Source organism: Tamandua tetradactyla, chromosome 9, assembly GCF_023851605.1.
Source record: "Tamandua tetradactyla isolate mTamTet1 chromosome 9, mTamTet1.pri, whole genome shotgun sequence".
Classification (NCBI taxonomy): domain Eukaryota; kingdom Metazoa; phylum Chordata; class Mammalia; order Pilosa; family Myrmecophagidae; genus Tamandua; species Tamandua tetradactyla.
This window is the reverse complement of record NC_135335.1, coordinates 81555734-81575667: the sequence shown is the minus strand read 5'-3', so window position 1 is coordinate 81575667 and position 19934 is coordinate 81555734. Positions and strand designations below refer to the sequence as shown.

Here is a 19934-nt window from a genome sequence, read left to right as displayed (position 1 = left end):
GGAATCCCTCCCTCAAGGAATTCAGACACCAGGGCTTCATAATTTGAAGCCATTAAAACCAGCCTACAATCTCTTCTTTGTCTCCACCATGCCCCCAGCAGGGAGAGTCTGTCAAAGTTAAAGATACTGCATTATCTTATGGTGGTGGGACCTGAAGGCAGACAAGCGCCACATACTGGGCAGGATAAGAAAAACAGAGTCCACAGACTTCACAGGAGAGTCTGTCAACCTGCTGGGTCTCACCCTCAGGGAAAAGTGACTCAGGTGACTCTTTCCTCCTGATAGGAGGCCATTTTGTCTGGAAAGATCCGGCTGGGGTCTATAATACATAACATAGACCCTCCTAAGGGTGGGGGGTGGGGAAGGGCACCATACAAGCAGGGCAAGAAACAAGAAAACAAGAACTGAAAAATTCTCCTCTGTTAAATAAAACCTAAGCGAGAGGTCCAGAAAAAGCTGAACTGAATTTCAAAGAAAAGAGAGACAACAAATTCATCCAGCAAGAAAACCCTAGGTAAAAGAAGTGAAAGCAATCTCCAGAATAAACTAATTAAGGTAATTAAATGCCTAGATGCCAGCAAAAAATGACAAATCACACTAGGAAAATTGAAGATATGGCCCAGTCAAAGGAACAAACCAACAATTCAAATGACATACAGGAGCTGAAACAATTGATTCCGAATGTACGAACAGACATGGAAAACCTCATCAAAAACCAAATTGAAGATATGACCCAGTCAAAGGAACAAACCAACAATTCAAATGAGATACAGGAGCTGATATAATTAATTCAGAATATATGAACAGACATGGAAAACCTCATCAAAAACCAAATCAATGAATTGAGGGAGGATATAAAGAAGGCAAGTAATGAACAAAAAGAAGAAACTGAAAGTCTGAAAAAACAAATCACAGAACTTATGGGAATGAAAGACACAGTACAAGAGATGAAAAAAACAATGGAAACCTACAATGGTAGATTTAGAGAAGCAAAACATAGGATTAGTGAACTGGAGGACAGAACATCTGAAATCTGACAAGAAAAAGAAAATATAGGGAAAAAATGGAAAAATATGAGCAGGTCTTCAGGGAATTGAAGGACAATATGAAGCACACAAATATACATGTTGTGGGTATCCCAAAAGGAGAAGAGAAGGGAAAAGGAAGATAAAAACTAATGGAGGAAATTATCACTGAAAATTTCCCAACTCTTATGAAAGACTTAAAATTACAGATTCAAGAAGTGCAGCATACCCTAAAGAGAATAGATCCAAACAGACGTACTCCAAGACATTTACTAATCAGAATGCCGGAGGTCAAAGAGAAAGAGAGAATCTTGAAAGCAGCAAAAGAAAAGCAATCCATCACATACAAGGGAAGCCCAATAAGACTATCCGTAGATTTCTCAACAGAAACCATGGAGGCGAGAAGACAGTGGGATGATATATTTAAATTATTAAAAGAGAAAAACTGCCAACCAGGAATTCTAAACCCAGCAAAACTGTCCTTCAAAAATGAGGGAGAAATTAAAACATTTTCAGACAAAAAAATCACTGAGAGAATTTGTGACCAAGAGACCAGCTCTGCAAGAAATACTAAAGAGAGCACTAGAGACAGTATACGAAGACAGAAGAGAGAGGTATGAAGAGTGTAGAAAGGAAGACTATGAGTAAAGGTAAAAGAAGGAAAATTAGAAGGACGTATAAAAGCCAAAAGGCAAAGTGGTAGAGAAGGGTACTGCCCTTTGCAGTAATAACACTAAATGTTGATGGATTAAGCTTCCCAATCAGGGGACATGGACTGGCAGATTGGATTAGGGAATGGGACCTTCTATATGCTGTCTGTACTAAAGGACATGAGGGCAAGGACACAAATGGACATTTGCACACCAGTGTTTATAGCAGCATTATTTACAATTACCAAGAGATGGAAACAGCCAAAATGTCCAACAGACGGGTGGCTAAACAAACTGTGGCATATACATGCGATGAAATATTATGCAGCTGTAAGACAGAATAAAGTTATGAAGTATGTAACAACATGGATGAACCTTAAGGACATTATGCTGAGTGAGATTAGCCAGAAGCAAAAGGACAAATACTGTATGGTCTCACTGACATGAACTAACATTAGTGAATAAACTTAGAGAATTTTGTTGGTAACAGAGACCATCAGGAAATAGAAATAGGGTAAAACATTAGGTAATTGGAGCTGAAGGAATACAGATTGTTCAACAGGACTGAATGTAAAAACTCAGAAATGGACAGCACAATACTACCTAACTGTAATACAATTATGTTAAAACACTGAATGAAGCTGAATGTGAGAATGATAGAGGGAGGAGGGCTAGGGGTACAAATGAAATCGAAAGAAAGATAGATGATAAAGATTGAGATGGTATAATCTAGGATTGCCTAGAGTGTATAATGATAGTGACTAAACGTACAAATTTTAATAATGTTTTTGCATGAGGAAGAACAAAGGAATGTCATTACTGCAGGGTGCTGAAAATAGACGGTAATTAATATTTTAAAATTTCACCTTATGTGTGAGACTAAAGCAAAAAATGTTCATTTGGTACAAAAATTATATTTTGACTAGCGCATTTGCTAATATAACTTTTATAGATAGCTTGGTTGAACAACATAAGTACATGGAACCTTGGGTAGGACATGAGATTTTGTTGGTTTGTCCAAAGTGATGTCCCAATGAATTCCAGAGTGATTTGATCAGTGAGTGGAAAAGTATTTGCAAAGTCCCTTTGGGGAATGGTGAGAACAGGGAGAAATTCAACCTCCCCAAGTTGAATTCTTGATATTCTCATAAGCAGTGTGGACAACCAAAGCTATAGGCTGAGTCCCCAGCCTTGGGGTTTGTTCATATGAAACTTAACCCCACAAAGGATAGGTCAAGCTTACTTAAAATTAGGCCTAACTGTCACTCCCAAGAGAACCTCTTTTGTTGCTCAGATGTGACCTCTCTCTCCAGCCAACACAATAAGCAAACTTACCACCCTCTCCCTGTCTATGTGGGACATGACTCCCAGGGGTGTGGACCCTCTTGGCAATGTGGGACAGAAATCCTAGAATGAGCTGAGACTCAGCATCAAGCCATTTAGAAAAACCCTAGAATGAGCTGAGACCCAGCATCAAGGGATTGAGAAAACCCTCTCGACCAAAAAGGAGAAGAGTGAAATGAGACAAAGTGTCAATGGCTGAGAGATTCCAAACAGAATTGAGAGGTTATCCTGGAAGTTATTCTTACACATTAAGTATATATCACCTTGTTATTCAAGATGTAGTGGAGAGGTTGGAGGGAACTACCTGAAAATGTAGAGCTGTGTTCCAGTAGCCATGTTTCTTGATGATGATTGTATAATGATACAGCTTTCACAACGTGACTGTGTGATTGTGAAAACCTTGTGTCTGATGCTGCTTTTATCTACCTTGTCAACAGATGAGTAGAATATATGGAATAAAAATAAGTAATAGGGGGAACAAATGTTAAAATAAATTTAGTTTGAAATGCACTATAGTGATCAATAAAAGGGAGTGGTAAGGGGTATGGTATGTACAATTTTTTTTGTTTTCGTTTTATTTCTTTTTCTGAATGGATGCAAATATTCTAAGAAATGATCATGATAATGAATATGCAACTATGTGATGATATTGGGAATTACTGATTATATATGTAGAATGGAATGATCACATATTAAGAATGTTTGTGTTTCTTTCCTGTAATTTTTTTTTAATTTAAAAAATTAAAAAAAAAAGATATCTTTGGCTATTCTTGAACTGGGCATCTCATAGGCCAGGAATATAAATTAGTATAGACTCTGGAGAGGGACTTTGTGTATCAACTGCTTAACATTACCATTCTTTTTGAGAGAATGAGTTCCACTGCTGCAAGTTATTTAAGGAAAAAATAAAATAAAAGGTATGCACAAAAATATATGGACAGAAATCCTTATAATTTGGAAGCAATTGACTTACCATACATGTGATTAATGTAAATGGAATTTACTGTAGAAAACTGATGAAATGAATTACAGCACTTCAGTTATGGAATATTAGCCACTATTAATCATGTTTCAGAGAACATTTAATGACATGGAAATGTTCATGATTATCATGAGACCATAGCAGTTTCATAAATGTGTCAATATAAGGGCACTTGAAAAAACATATGTGCTTAAGGGAAAAAAAAGCAATTAGAAAGTCTTAGGAAAATGTTAAAGATGGCTCTTTGAATGGTAGGATTGTGGGCAATTTACATTGACTTTTTACAGGGTTTTTTATAATCATTAAAAAAATATTATATAGTGAGAACATTACTTTGGTTAACAGAAAAAGATCAGAAAAGTACATAAATTATTATATGTAATAATTTAAATAAAATGTACAATGCTGGACATATGTAACATATTAATATACATCTAATGGCCCATTTATTAGAGCAGTATTTAGTATAAAAAATTCTCATACAATTCCTTGGAGTTTTTCACAAGGAAATATGAGCTACAAAAAGTATTTAAAAATCTATATAACTGTAACCGCTCCACAAGATCAGCCGTGCTACATAAATGGTTTGGGGGCTTTATCAAAGGAGGTGGGGGTGTGTTACAGGTTTTACTCTCTTTAAGATCCTGAACTTATTTAGCTTTCTATTAAAAACTGGCAGAGAGATGCCAGGACGCAGCCGCCAGCCCTGGGGCCCTGCTGAGCAAGGGGGAGCTTTCCAGACTGGGGGACATATGCAGGAAGGCATCGGGGACCCACAGGGCCGGAGTTGGCCTAGAAGCCGCCAGCAGGGCATGTCTGGGAAGAAAAGGGCAGAAGAGGAAGTGGCTGCTGGAGTTGGGAAGCCTGCTGGATGGATGCCACAGTCCATTTCCCATTCATATGCCACGAATAACAAGGAGCGCAGGAGAACAGCTGTGCCGGCCAGGAGGGCGGGCAGCTCCTGGGAGCAAAGGCTCTTGGCCTTGCACTGGGCCTTGACGAATGGGTCTGCAGGAGAGGGAAGAGGCAGCTGAGCACAACACCCACAATGCTCAGGCCTCCTCAGGCCCATTCAGCAAGAATCCCTGAAGGTCAACAGACCAGGATGCGGACATCATACCTAAGGCTTTTTGAATGGTCAGCTGTGGGCTAGGGAGTTTTATGCTGGATAAAGATAGACGATGTTGTTGCTTTACATTATTTCCTGTGTCTAGTACAGAGTCTAGAAAAGAGCATGGATTCAATGAATGCTTGTCCTGTTTGTTTATTTAGCTCATTGGTTATTTGTGACACCTAATGAACTGGATAAATTCTATAAACTCAAACCAGTCTTCATGGCCCCTTATACTTTGATGAGTTTCCAGCTAGATGGTAGAAATAGACCTTAATCACATAAACACAAAACAAATGTATATGTGACAGGTAGTTCACAGGAGAGGCACATGGTTGTGGTATGAAAGCTAAGAGTTTTAGCACAGGGTAGGTATTCAGGAACAGCCTCCCTGAGGGAGTAATACTCAGGGTTCCAAAAGATAAGTAGGATGGAGTCAACTAGATGAAGATTCCAGAGAGATAAAACAGCCTTCACAAAGGCCATGTTGCAGGAAAATGTACAGCCATCCTGAGGGACTAAAGGAAGGGCAGTGTGATGGTTGTTTACGGCGCTGGTGAACTTCATGCAAGGTGGGGTCTGAGAAGTAGGCACTTCAAGGAGGGACGTGCAGGCCAGGACATTTAGTTTGGTCTCTGCCCTTACTAAAAGTAAGGAAAGCCCCTGATTGGTGTCCTAACACAAAGACATGGGAAAAGTCACAGAGTTGTTTTAAACTGTTCACCTCACCCCTAGGAATTCCTGGAAGCCCAATGGGATGAGGATGGGCAGGGAGGGAAAAACAAGGCCACTGGAGTAACTGGGCACTGGCACCTTAGCCCCATGCAACCACAGCAACTCTGGTTTCCTCACTTTCTAGGATGGTCTTCTCAAAAAGCTCTCCTTTGAGGGAAAATTCTGTAGCCAGAAAAATGTTTGAAATCAAACACAGGTCTGTATGACACCTTTGGTCAAATTACAAAATGGCACCCCTTCCTCCAAATGCTTTCCTTCCTCTCCTGGAAACTTGTCCTGATACACTGGTTGTGTTAGAGGACTCTTTACTGCCATCTTCCAGCAAACTGACAGTGTGAATGATGCTTAGATGAGGCACCTTTGTGCAGTCCACAACTTGTACAACTATACTTAATGGCTCCGGATCTCCAGTGACCAAAAGGAAGTGGGTGGGAAATCTTTTTTTCTTTTTTTAATTAAAATAGCATATTGTGGCAAATGTAATAAGAAATACATATTTTTTTCTTTTAAGGTCTAATTATATGTAGGACATTTCCAGTGTTTACCCAGGCTGCCTGCTGTCAATGTCAGCAGGAAGGAATGAGGGGCTCCCAATAGTAGAAAGAGCTTACCCTTGGTCAGCTGGTCAGATAAAAGAAAAAGGGGAAACAAGAGCTTATACTAAATGTGATATACCTATCAGATCTGGGATAAAAAGATGACAGTACTCTGCCATCTGCAACCAGAGTTAGCCAAAAGCCCTCTGGCCCTGGGTGTGCCAGGCTATTCATGAGCGCAGCCAGGGAGGACCCCAAAGTGTCGCAGGTTGCGTGAGGAAGAGCCAGAGTGCCGGTTCAATGAAAATCGGAAGACATGCTCTGTATAATTTTGCATGAGTGGTTTTGGTTATTTTAAACATTCTACTTTCAACCAGGGATTTCTCAGTCCAAGTTTATATACACACAACAATTTTGAAACACCATATCAAGAATTAACAATAAAATGCTCATATACATATATTATTAAGCATCCTAGAATCTGATATATTCACTGAACTTATTGAACAGTTGTTCTCCAGTTTCAATTTTTTTTCTTAAATGAAAAGCATCTCCCTCACAGAATTTTCCAGGATGTTCTGATGAAATCGAAAAGACAAATAGAAGGCACTAAAAAGAATGCACCCACCCTGGTTGCTGTACATATGCTATTTCAAGCATTTATCCTCTGACCCGTATCTTCAGGAAAACATAATTCCAGCTGAGCATCCCGTGAAGCCCAGAGGCACACTTACTGTTCCCTGGATGGAAGAAGAGCAGTTCCCTTCGTCCTCCTCCCCATCTGCCTCCTGGTCTTCATTGTCCGTCCAAGAGGATATGTCCTCTACTGAGCTGGTCAAATCAGGCAAACTTTTAGAAGTTAACCTTAAGAGGTCCTCTGAAGAGTTTTCCTATGGGAACAAATTAAAAGCCTATAAATTATCTCATGAAATGAAGTGGTTCTTAGTCAAAGAAAACTTGGCAGATCAAGCTGTGGATGGTTTACATGTTCCCAATCCAATGACGATATGAAAATATATATTCCATGTTTCCAGGTTTATAAGGTTACCTCAAATGTTAGGGATGTGGACCCAATTTAAATACCATTTTTTCCCTTTGAAGAATCTGTGTTAGCACAACATTTCTATGGGTAACCCAAGCTCCCTGAAGTTAAATCCTTCAATGCCCCCTGTATTGCTTTCAGGTTATGGTTCAAATCCCATCCCTGGTGGGCCAGGGCTTTGGAGATTTGTCCTCAGCTTAGCTGTCCAAACTCATTTCCCTCCCATTCTCTTCTCCAGCCACCCTTTCTGTTCAAGCCATGTTGACCTCCAGACATGTAATGCTCTCCCCTGACTACTGCCTTTTCCACCAACCGTCTCCTCCAGCTAGGCCACCCTTCCTTCCACAACTCAGGCTGATTTGGGCATAGCCCAGACATCCTGTCCTTCTGTAAGCTTCCTGGATCACCTGGGGGGGGGGCATTCACCCTCCTCCCCGTTTCTTCTAACACCCTTAGTGATTTAAGTTATCTCCTTACAGTATATGTCTAACTTTACTCATTCATCTCCCATTCATCGGGGAGTTCCTCAAACTCAACACCATTTCTATTTGTCTCTAGGTCCCCACATCTAGCATAGAATTCAAATATCCACTCTACTTCCCTCCCCCCATTACTCATCTCCCTAGCATATGTTCATTGGAAAGGGAACAGATTGTTTATTGAATGCAAAGCCAAAGTGGAGACAGCTAATGTCTTTTCAATGAAACAGCCCTTGAGAAAGTTTTCGAAACTTTACAATGAAAGCAGCCCTTGAGCAAGTTTTAAAAGTGATTCAGAGTTGACCCTGAGGAGATTTCATCAATAAAGCCCATTGTTTCTCTGCACACCTAAGGCCCGCTTGGTTTGTGGGATGCAGGCAACAGCATTAAGGACCATGTAACAATCCCAACCATAGAGGAGAAACCTAAAGGGAGCAGAGGAAATGCCACGGCACATCAGGCCTGGGCGGGCCGGGGCTGCAGGGCTGACCTGAGGCCAGCAAGAAGATAAATGTCTCCTGTCCCCACTCTCCCACATTTCTATAAGGAAGGAAACACGTGGAAAACTTTGACCATCCTATTCCTTCAGGGTTGACAGATGAGAACAAAAAAATATCCATCTTAAACAACAGGATGTAACAAAACTCTTAGTGAGTTTTGCACCTAATCATTGTGACATTTGTTTCTAGTTTGATGCTGAGTCCACCTTCAAGGATCTAAAGATAATTCACTTGAGAGCGGTAATAATGAAACCATACCTAAGGAAACTATTAAACAAAAAATGAGTTCAGTCCTCTTCTCTTCTATCAACTCTGCCAGACCATTAATAGAAAAGAGTATACCCCTCACTCCCCGAAGGAAAAGAAAAAGATAAAGGTCCCAAGTGGTGAGTAAATAGCACAAAAGCCGTAGAATAAACACTCTACGGCCATTAAGAATGGTGCCATAGAAATACATTTACTGATATGGAAAGGATTTTACAGACGCTACTCATTGTAAAAGCAGGTTAAAAACAATATGCAACCACAGTGATATTAATAATGCAGTAATAATAAACTATATGCAAACATGTGATGACCATAAATGCAAATATTTCTAAACTGCTGTTTTAGTGTCCTGACTGCTAAAACAAATACCGTACAATGGATTGGCTTAAGAACAGGAATTTATTGGCTCATGGTTTAAGAGGCTAGAAGGTTTGCTTTCTCCAGGGGTATCTTCTGATTGGCCTGACATCTTTGGGGTTCCTTGGCTTTTTCCTCACATGGCAATGCACATGGCAGCATCTTCTCCTTTCTCTTCTGGCTTCCTTTGACTTCCAGCTTCTGGCTGACTCCCCATGGCTTCTTTCTTTAAAGTGTCCAATTTCTTTTTCTCATGAGGACTTCAGCCATATTGGATTAAGGCCCATCCTCATTCAGTTTGGGCACAATCTCAACTGATCACATATTCAAAGGTCCTATTTATGAATGGGCTCACACCTATATATAGACCAGAGGTTGGATCCTGAGCATGCCTTTTGAGGGGGATGTGACTCAATTCCCAGCAGGAACTATGACCAGCTGTATACTGGTCATAACTTGCATAGCCTAAGTTCATTCATTCAACAAATCTCCCTAAGTACCTACTAGAAGCAAACGTATTTACATGAAAAAAATGAGACATCTTTCCACCAGAAAATAACTAGATGCTTCTAATACGATGTCTCAAATTTTGTGACAAGGTAATTATCTACAGTAAAAATTATTCACATTTTTATTATTTCTTATATTCAGCAAGTCAAAGGTTCCAGTTTTAATCCTTCTCTTCAAATATAAACACAAACTCAGCCTGTAGATTATTTGCTCATTTTCAGGAATAGTTGCCAAGAGGTGCCCAAAGGCTTACGCTTCTTTTTTTCTCCAACATGGATAAGGACCTGAGATGGTAGATTAGGTTTAGGAACCAACAACAGGCAGCTGCTATAATAGCAGATTGCCTAGCTGTAAGTGGAACATACTGGAAGAAGTGAAAGGGTCATTCCTCTGAGGTCTGGGTCAGCATTCGGATGTGGCTCGGTACCGATGCCCAAGAGTCAATGGATTGAGAGCCCATTCCCTGTCAATTGCTCAGTCTTACAAGGACCCCAGCAAGTGTTCCTAAAAGTTAAATGCCTTGGTAGGAGCTTTTCCTAGGACCATTGGCTCTGTCCTCCTTATAAAGTGGAACAGGGAACAGCTTGGCAGACTATGGAAGAAGCATGAACTTTGAAGTCAGATGGACTCAGGATAAACAGCTTCTGCTTTCCATCAGCAAGTTAATTAACTCAGGCAAGTTAATTAACTATTTGGATTTTTTTTTTTTTTTTTTTTTTTTAAAGGAAAGACAGAGAGAAGGAAGGAAGGATAGAAGGAAGGAAGGAAGGAAGAAAGGGAAACATCTTTAAACATTTTCTTGTTTTATTGTATTCTGTTTCTCCGTTTTTGTTACATGGGCTGGGGCCGGGAATCGAACCGAGGTCCTCCGGCATAGCAGGCAAGCACTTTGCCCGCTGAGCCACCGCGGACCGCCCTAACTATTTGGATTTTTATTTCATGCTTTGAGTAAAATTAACCAATACCTGTCTCTTGGAGTTTACTATTTTTTTTTAAGAATTAAATGATATAACTGGTAAAAAGCACCCAGTGGGCACACAATGTATTAGTATATCCAAATGAATGTGTCCTTCCTTCATTTAAGCTGGTGTTTAGATCCTAGATCAGCATCACATCACAAAGGAACTAGTTTTCAAAAATCCTAGGAATGTCCCTTAATTTATTAGCTTTACCGTGTGTAGTCCTTGTTTGCTTTTATGTTTTGTTTTTGTGTATATGTCTGTGAATGATGGCTTCAGAAATATTTCCCCTCCCCCTTTTGGCAAACTAGCAGGAGAAAGAAGTGTGATGGTTAACAATGTGATGGTTAATTTTAAGTGTCAATTTAGGCTTAGCGTTCAGTTGCTTGGTCATGCATTAGCCCAGAGATTGTTGTGAAGTTATTTCATAGATGCAATTATCAGATGACTTTAAGTAAAGGAGTGCACCCTTTATAATGCGGGTGGGCTTTATCCAATCAGTTGAAGGTCTTAAAAGTAACAACCTGAGACTTCTTCAAGAAGAAGAAATTTTGCCTCAAGACTACCTCATCAACTCTTCTCTGAGTTACCAGACAGCCAGCTTCCCCTGTGGTTTTGGACTCAAGACTACAACATCAGCTCTTACTGGAATTTCTTGCCGGCCCCCACAATCAGAGTCCATTCCTTAAAATAAATCTCTTAAAACACGGGCATACATATATCCTGTTGGTTTTGTTTCTCTGGAGAACACCAAGTGAAACAGCACATCTTGGTGGTACATGGAATTTGTGGGATTCACCAAACAGACAATAAGTCCTTTAGGTTTGTACTCCTTTCCCACCCCTGGAGTGGAGATCCCAGACAGTCCACAGGCTCCACTCTGGGTGAAGGCATCCAGTAGCATTCAGTGGACTCAAGAGAAGTCCCCAGAGTGCATCATGGTATCTCTAGGGAGGTGGAGTAGGGGGATATATGAATGAACATGGATCTCAACTCTTGCCTCTGGGGACTCCAGCACCTACTCTACCTGTGAAGTCCTCACCAGGGACTCTGTAGTCCTTAGAGTCTAGGTCAAGGATTTGAGATAAAAAGGGAAATAGGAAGGGAAGCAACTTTTTAGACAGCTCAGAATATTCAATCTAGTTATTAAATACTCCAAAAAAATAGGTGATTGATTTTGCAATCTAAGAGGGAAAATACATAAAAATCTATAGACACCAGGTTCAAAGTCTTTTCTTAAACGACATTATGGATTGAATTGTGTTCCCCCAAAGAATATGTTAAAGTCCAAACCTCTAGTATCTGTGAATATGACCTTATTTGGAAATAGAGTCTTTCCTGAGATAACCAAGTGAAGATGAATTAGGGTGGACCCTATTCCAATGACTGGCATCCTTACAAAAGGAGATAAATTTGGACACAGAGAGAAGATGGCCATGTGAAGATGGAGGCAGAGATTGGAGTGAAGTTGACACAAGCCAAGGAATGCCTGGGGCTACCAGAAGCTGTAATCAGCAAGAAAGAATACTCCACTAGAAGCTTTGGAGGGAGCATGGCCCAGCCAACACCTTGATTTTGGATTTCTAGCCTCCCGAACTGTGAGGAAATAAACTTTGGTTATCTTAAGCCACCCAGGTTGTAGTACTTTGTTATGGGGGTCCTTGGAAAGGAATAAAAATAATAACAGGGATAATGGAAAAAGAAATTATGCATGTGGCAAGAGTACAGGGCTGCAAAAGACTAGGGACAAGACTGGCCTCATACCAATTCTTCCCTGACAGGAATAGAGAGCAAAATCCTACGGCCCCACTTCACCACCTCCTCAGCCACACATGCTCTTTCCTAGGCTCATCAATAGAATAGTCAGGCAATGGATTCAAAACAAGAGGCATTCCTCCTCCCTCTCTTAATACACAGTAGTCCTTCAGCCTTACTCCAGCTCCTTAAAGCTGGTTAAACTCGGTGGAAAATGCAGATGCTGGGGGCCCAGATGTCGGCACTGTTTTAACATACTCTAGGAATGGGGGTGAAGAAACCCCACTCAGGGGAACCATGAAGAGATGGCAGCAAGATGGAGGGGATACCTGGGTCCATGTGCTGCTGATGGCATCTCAACCTCCATGGGTGGTAGCAGGCCACAGAAGCTCTGCCTCACTTTCTTCTGTGTAAAATTGGGGAGGAAGAGAAGGACAGGAGACAGAACAAGAGATCCACAAGGCTGCCGCCAGCTGCAACACTTGGTGAGGCCATGAATCAGATCCAGGGACTGTGACCTCCCATGAGTGACCCTGGCACCTCTCTTCCTTCAGAACTTCTCTCTCTTTTCCCTCTGTGTCCTACAGACTTCATCCTCTCTTCTTCAGTTTTTCTCTGAGACTGTTGCTACTCTCTATACATTGTCCTTTCCTCTACCCACCCATCCCATTCTTACCTTTAGGTATATACTTTCCATTTTCTAATATATATATTAAGACACTTAAGGGAAAGCAAACTAATTAGATGTGCTTTGGTTAAGGGTTCCTGCTCTAGAATAACAGCTATTCAAATGGTCCAAGATAAATGTGCAAGCATTAGCACCCATATATGCGTAGGGGGATGGAATGGTAAGAGCTTAAATTCAAGTTCGCCATCACTATTCACAATATTAACAATCAACCAACGTACCTTGCTGGCCACCACCAGCTGTACCATGCCGGTGGCTGAACGAAGAATGGTCACAGCTTCCTCATGGGAGAGCCCAACCAGTAAGTGACCATTGATTACCAGCAGCTCATCTCCTAAGGACAGTCTGCCATCCCTGAGAAAATGGAGGGGAAAAAAGTCTTTTATGAAGACATTCTGGGAAATTTTCTTGGAGCTGGGGAAGGTCATAAGAGGGGAACAGTTACAATAGGGCTAATGAGGAAGCACTGAAGACCAGAGAGTCTGGGATGGGATTGCTTTATGCTATGGTCTGGCTGGGTCTGTATTCCTGCTAGAGGAGTGAAAAGCTCCATGATTTCAGGCAGTTGCTTAATAACAGGCACTTTCTTAAGTTACCTGATCCAGACCTAGGATCAACATCACTGAAATATAACTCATCCAGGTGGTGATGATGAGAGAGGAACCAAGACCCCCAGGTTTTAGGAATTCCAAGCCATTCTTTTCTTAATCTTCTCACTCCCATCACAATCCTGTCCTCATGATTGAGACTTCAGCAAAGGACCAAGTCTTTTGACAGAGGTCAATAAGAACAAGGTTTCCTAACCCCACCATGGATCCTTTTCTAACCTCCCCACCCCATTCTCAGATTTCCTCTGTGGCACCTGTGGCACTAAACATGTGCGTCTCCTCTGACAGAGTCACAGAACTGTAAGGATAAAGTCTGTTGGCACCCTTTTCAACTTAATGTCCCCATACATTATGAACAAATGAACAAAGAAACTGTCTAATTTGCTGATGGTGCAGGTATGAGTCTTGGTCTGCAAACCTGACTACAAAAATTTTGTATCTATTTTCTTTCAATTAGATCACAGTTGATGTTGAACTTCCTTCCCTCTGGGCTGGCAGGGGGTTCAGACCTCCTATGTAGCACTGCCTCCCATAGCAGGGGTCAAGGGTGTGGGAAGGCACTGGGCTAAATAAAGCATTTGCCAGTCCCTTCAATCATGGAGGGGTTAGCAGTCCTATTGGTTCCAACTGAACTTCCAACTCTCTGGTCTCCCATGATCTTAAAGGAGCTAGAGGTTTTCATCCCCATTGCTAAATAAGGGATAGAAAATTGGTGAGGCTGAGGGAATTCGACCATTTTCTGTGAAGGTTCGATTCCAGCACCCAACATGTTGCTGTGGAATCTGCGTATGTCTCCATTACTTCCAGATTCACTCAACTCCAGTTCTCTTCAATCTGGAGGTTCTGTCTTTTCTTCCAAGGAATCAACCTACTTCTCTCCTTCTATCTTTCCCTCCCTCTCTTTCTACTTTCATCAGCTACTCTTTCTCGTCTTACTTCCTTTCCTGCTCTTTCTCTCTCCCTCCCTTTCCTCTTTCTAGGGCATGCATCATAATCTTTTCTGTGAATTTAAGTTTTAACAGAAGACAGGAGACATCAAGGACTTCCAACAGCCTTTGACTTCTGGCATTCAAAAGTCCCTGAAGTAGAGAAATGCTAATGACACTCTCCCTCCACCCCCATCCCCAAATTGCTTAGAATGGAAAGAACAGGGAAAAGGGAAAATCATAGAATAAACTGGGGTCTCAAGGAAGTGTGCGTGGGTGGGAAGAAGATGCTTCTCCAAGAGAAGAATGCAACTGTATGGCCAAGGGCCCTGGGTTTATTTATCTAAAACACCGTGGAGACCATCTCTATTGCTCTTCATATTTCACTCTTTTTAATCTTGAATTCCATCTCTATCATCTCCTGTTATTAACTAGAATTCTACACTTGTGAATCATATAGCCCCAAGGTAACACACAACTCCAAGGTAAGGGTGAAAAGAAAATGGTGAGACCCATTAGAAATGGCTTAGATGGAAAACAAACAAAAAGAGTTCCACATAAGCTTATCTTTGGACACAGGAAGTTCCTAATTGCCAACTTTCCAAAGACAGCTAGACCTAAAATTAATAGCAAAATGGCTGATTAGAATTCCTCAAACATACATTATTTGGGAAGTTTAATGATGCTCTTACAGGTTATAAAAAACTTAGGTCTTAATCCTTTAATAATTACTCCTACTCAGACAACTGACAGTTACAGCTAATCTTATCTCTACTTTAGTTATTAACATCCTACTCTCTCGGAAGAGTCCTGATCATCAAGAAAGGCTTTGCTAGTTTGTGTCCTGGTCCTTATCTTAGTCTTCCCTTCCTCAGACTAAATTCCTCGAGATCTTTCAACTGTTCCTCATGAAGTACACTTTTCAGTCCCCTCTGTCTTGGTCAGGCCAATACTGCTCTGGTTTGCCACATCTCCCACAGATTCAGGGTACCCAGAATTGAACACCAAATTCCAGACTAGATCGAAGACTATCACCTCCTGCATCATAGAACATCTATCTTTGGATACCTGGCACATAAGTATGGGCATGTAACCTATGTACATATCCCACAGTGCTTTGCAAATAGTAGGTACCCTATGTGCATGGAATCAATGAGCTAGTCTGGCAAGAATAAGCAAAATATGTTTGGGGGGCAGTTGCATCCCTCTAACTCATAAGTGAAATTCTTTGCACATGCTCTGGCTATACACTGTGTCTCTTCACACTTCAAATAGTTGTTTAGATTTATAAAGAAGTTTTGAGGTATGAATCATTTTCAGGTCATAAGGAGAAACATTAACATTGTTATGTTTTTCTCAGCATCTACAGGACAGACACATAAGCATGTATTGTGGATAAACCCCCAATAGAGCTGATAAGTAAAGCTCCAGTGCTTGAGCTGTGAATACATTTAAAATCCATTACTCTCTCAAGTTATTAGCCATAGTCCTATGGGAGTCAAGATATTGGGCACACAGTGTTCTGTTTAATGGCATACTCTCAATAACTAACCCTTCTTACCACATTATCAGCATCCTGAAAATTAGGATAAGAAATATTTGCCTAAAACTAACACTGGACCAAGAGGGAAAAGGAAGGGAACGGAAGGAAAAGAAAGGAAAGATGGACAGAGGAAAGGAAGAGGAGAAGGAGGGGAAGAAGGAAGGAGGGAGGGAAGGAGGGAAGGAAAAGAAGGAGGGAGAAGAAAGGAGGGTAGGAAGGACTAACGGATGGACAGACAGGTGGAAGGAAGGAACCCAATGTCTCCTTTATGGTTTAGAAGATCCTACAGTATCTTCAGCAATTAACCCCTTCCTGTGTTCAGTGTCTAATTAGAATAGATTCTGCTTGATTTCCTTCTATGTGCCAGCATTTTTTTTATGACCTGTAATTACCAATGCTTTGACTAAGTGGAAGAGCACTAGAAGAGTAGTAGGACAGAGGTACTAGGGGAAGGGCAGGGAGAGGATAAGGAGCAGAGAAATGGGGAGGGTTATCTAGTCACCTGTGAGCAGCACCTCCTTCCTTCACTTGGGTGACAACGATAGCGTGAGGTGAGCGCTTTGATCCTCGGCCTCCACTAACCTGAATTCCCAGCCCATCGGATTCTTTGAGCAGCTCCATCTTCCATATTCGGCCAACTTCCTCCTTGGAAGAAAAAGTGAGCACACTGTAAAGTATACTGACAGGGTCACGGTATTGACACAGGAGAGTGGAGCGGTTACATTGGCCAAGTATCCATCCCTTGTTGGCAGATGTTGCAAATCAAGGAGAGGAAGGTTCTGTGGGTCAGACCAAGATCTGTAGCTTGCGATGCTGTCCAAGGGAACTTTCTGCGGTGATGGAAATGTTGTACAGCTGCACCATCCAATACAGAGCAACTCATCGCATGTGGCTTTTGAGAACATGAAATGTGGTGAGCAGCAATGAGGAACTTAATTTTAATTTATTTAATTTTAATTGAATTTAAATGACCCCCTGAACCTACTAGCAATGACGTTGGAAAGCCTAGCAAGCATGATTATCAAGTTCACAGAGCAGGGCCCTGTTAACTGAAACCCAGATATCACCATTGTGTAAACATTGGCTGTGTCTGAATTCTTTTTATTTATTTACTAATTAATAAGGGCAGATGAAAGCAACACAAAGCTCAGTCCTTGGTGCCAGGAGACTTCAACGAGTTTGAAGCCAGCTCTGCCACTTATTAGTAAGGAAAGTCACTCAGTGGTGGTTAAAATGGGAACATGACGTTGCATTTATGTTACCACAACAAACAATTTAAAAGAAAAAAGATGCCTAAAATCTCAGTTTCCTTGCCTCTCAAGTGGGAGTAGTTATTAATACTTCCAGACTTGCTGTTAGGATTAAATGAGATATTTATGGAAACATGAAGCAGGGTATCCCATCCCACCCGCACCTAGAAGATGCCGGATACATGCTGACAGGCGGGGTGGCGAGGAGCTATGGACCCCAGAAAAACATGTTCTTACACTTCAGCCATTCCTGTGACTGTGACCCCTTATGAAAAGGGCTTGTTGGTTAGGTTACTTCAGTGAAGGTATAGCCCAGCTGACTCAGGACTGGTCTTACTCCTGTTCTTGAAAGCCTTACACAGAAGGCCACAGAGAGAGAGAGAGAGAGAGAGAGAGAGAAGGCCACAGGGGAAGTAGCCAGAAGCTGGAAGCCAACGGAACTGAGAAGCAGGAGAGGCTGCAGGGGCACTGCCATGTGACAGAAAAGCCAAGGACTGAGGATCATAGGCAGCCAGTCCCCAAATGCCACAGTCTTCTGGGAGAAATCATCACCTTGATAACGCTTTGATTTCAGACTTCTCCTAGCTTCAAAACCATGAGCCAAGAAATTTCTGTTGTTTAAACCAACCCTTTGCATGGGATTAGGTTAATCAGCCAGGAAACTAAAACAATAGGTCATCATATATTACTTATATTATACACACACACATACACACACACACACATAAATATATGAATAGGTATTAAAACCACCATATCAAATTGAATTTGAAACTTTCTTAAAATATATAAATGAGATCTCTGATAGGAGAAAGCAAAACAGAAAATTATTTATTTGTTCACTGTTATTGATGGCTATACATTCTTTAAACACATTAGAAATGCTTCAACCCCTGCGGAAAAAACCTATCTTTTAAAAAACTAATCAATGTGTCTCAGCCCTTTGATTACCAGTAGGCTCTCTGCTTTGGTTCACTCTCCACCTGACTCCCCATGTCACTCCAAGGACACAAACATGCTGCCTGCAAAAACTGAGTTCCCTCACATACTTCCCTGTTCAGAGCAATGAAAGCAAAACATTCAAAAGTGAGTTATTTGGGATCTTTAGGCTCATCCCCATGGTTCTTCTTAGCCCTTGATCTATGATTATGAGCAACAAAGCATTCCGCAACATATAAAACCAGAGCCATCTGCTTTCTTCATCCATCATGATGGTCCAACGGAACAGTTAGGGTCTAATACTGACAAAGCCACCATCCTCGTAGAAACCGGCAACCTGCCTATTTAAGCTGCTTACAGAGGAGAAAGAATGTGAAGCATTTAGAGTATCTGAAGTACACATTGTCGGAAACTAAAATGAAACCTTAGGCAATAGTGAAAAACCAGATGTTGGTCACCGATGTGCAGCGAGAGGAATAGCTGGAGGAATTATTACCAGACGGAGATGCATTGGATCCTACACACTTTCTAGTACAGTGCTGCTCAGTGGAGCTCCATTACTGCAGCAACATGTAGTGCTGCCAATGTCTCCTTCATTCTCTGACCACAGACAAATGAAGCCTGTCTGGCCAGATGTAACTTCAGAAGTCGCTGGCTTACCACAGTAGTTCATGAACTTGTCAGCCATCCCTTTATCATCCGGTCATCTTGCTTTGGACTCCACAGTTTTTAGTTGGCTGCCTCTGACCTCTGGAACTCTTTTCTCTTCCCCATTCAGAAACAGCCTCCCTGGACATCAAAGTCTCTGATGGCTCCACTAATTCTAAGAGGCTATCTTTGCGAATCAGTCTGACTGCTAGGATGGCACTTCCACCACTTCTAATGCAGAAGACCTGATGGACAGCACCAAAAGAAACAAATTCAGGCATGTGCTGATGAGGTGCTGTCCTGGATTGCTGGACATCCCATGGAATCTCATGGACAGCCTAGTGGATGCCTCCCGGGCCTGGCTGCACAGTTGAAGAGCTACAGAAGAATGGTGGCTTGGCTTGCTTTTTCCATGGAAATCTGTGCCACGGCCCCTGGAGTCCTGAAGATGTGGGACAGTGCTCCTCTCTCACCCGGTACAGCAAAGCTGTAGACCTCCTTACCCAGAGCACTAGGGGCCATGATTGGAGTCCTGACGCAAGAAAATCCATTCAGCTTTAATCCAATTTAGTAAAAGTCTACCATCCTCATTTCATCATTTCCCCCTTTTGATAAACTCTCCTTTTGTTAAACAAAGCATGTAAATATGGTCTACAGAGGGTGTGATAATACTAGACATATGTCTTTCTAATTCTTAAATGTTCCTAGAGATAGGACTTGTGTGACAAGAAACAAGCAGAACTATGATCATTATGAAGGAATACAGATCTAAATAGATGTTCTGCAGGAAGAGTTTAAGACAATTTTCATTTTGAGCACATGTATCTCCCCTTCACAACCCCACCTCTGGCCAAAAGCATGTGCAAATCATTGAAAAAAAAAAAAAGAAAGAAACAAACACATATTTAATACAACTTAAGATATGTCTTCAGAGGCCAGAAATGACCAATCTGTAATATAGTTCCCCAACTAGACTAGTCAAGAAACATGTCTTATTTGTCACTTTTAGCCAATAGCATATTTGCTTTTAGTTCATTAAAAGCAAGAACTATAAGGAGAGAGTCCAAAGAAGTAAATGCA

The 19934-nt window shown here is 41.4% G+C and overlaps 1 protein-coding gene across 10 annotated transcripts in view; it reads right to left on the bottom strand.

The window, feature by feature from the left end:
- Window positions 1-19934, bottom strand: part of PDZD2 (PDZ domain containing 2) — a 462289-nt gene that overhangs the window by 112001 nt on the left and 330354 nt on the right. For 8 of the 10 annotated variants that reach the window (XM_077116902.1, XM_077116908.1, XM_077116905.1 and 5 more), the window contains 3 exons: window positions 16520-16662; window positions 13162-13294; window positions 7118-7273 (listed from right to left, as the gene is read on the bottom strand). In XM_077116902.1, coding sequence (XP_076973017.1) covers window positions 7118-7273; window positions 13162-13294; window positions 16520-16662 — 432 coding nt within the window. The remainder of the gene's footprint in view (window positions 1-7117; window positions 7274-13161; window positions 13295-16519; window positions 16663-19934) is intronic. The other 2 variants (XM_077116912.1, XM_077116903.1) reach the window with 2 other exon arrangements.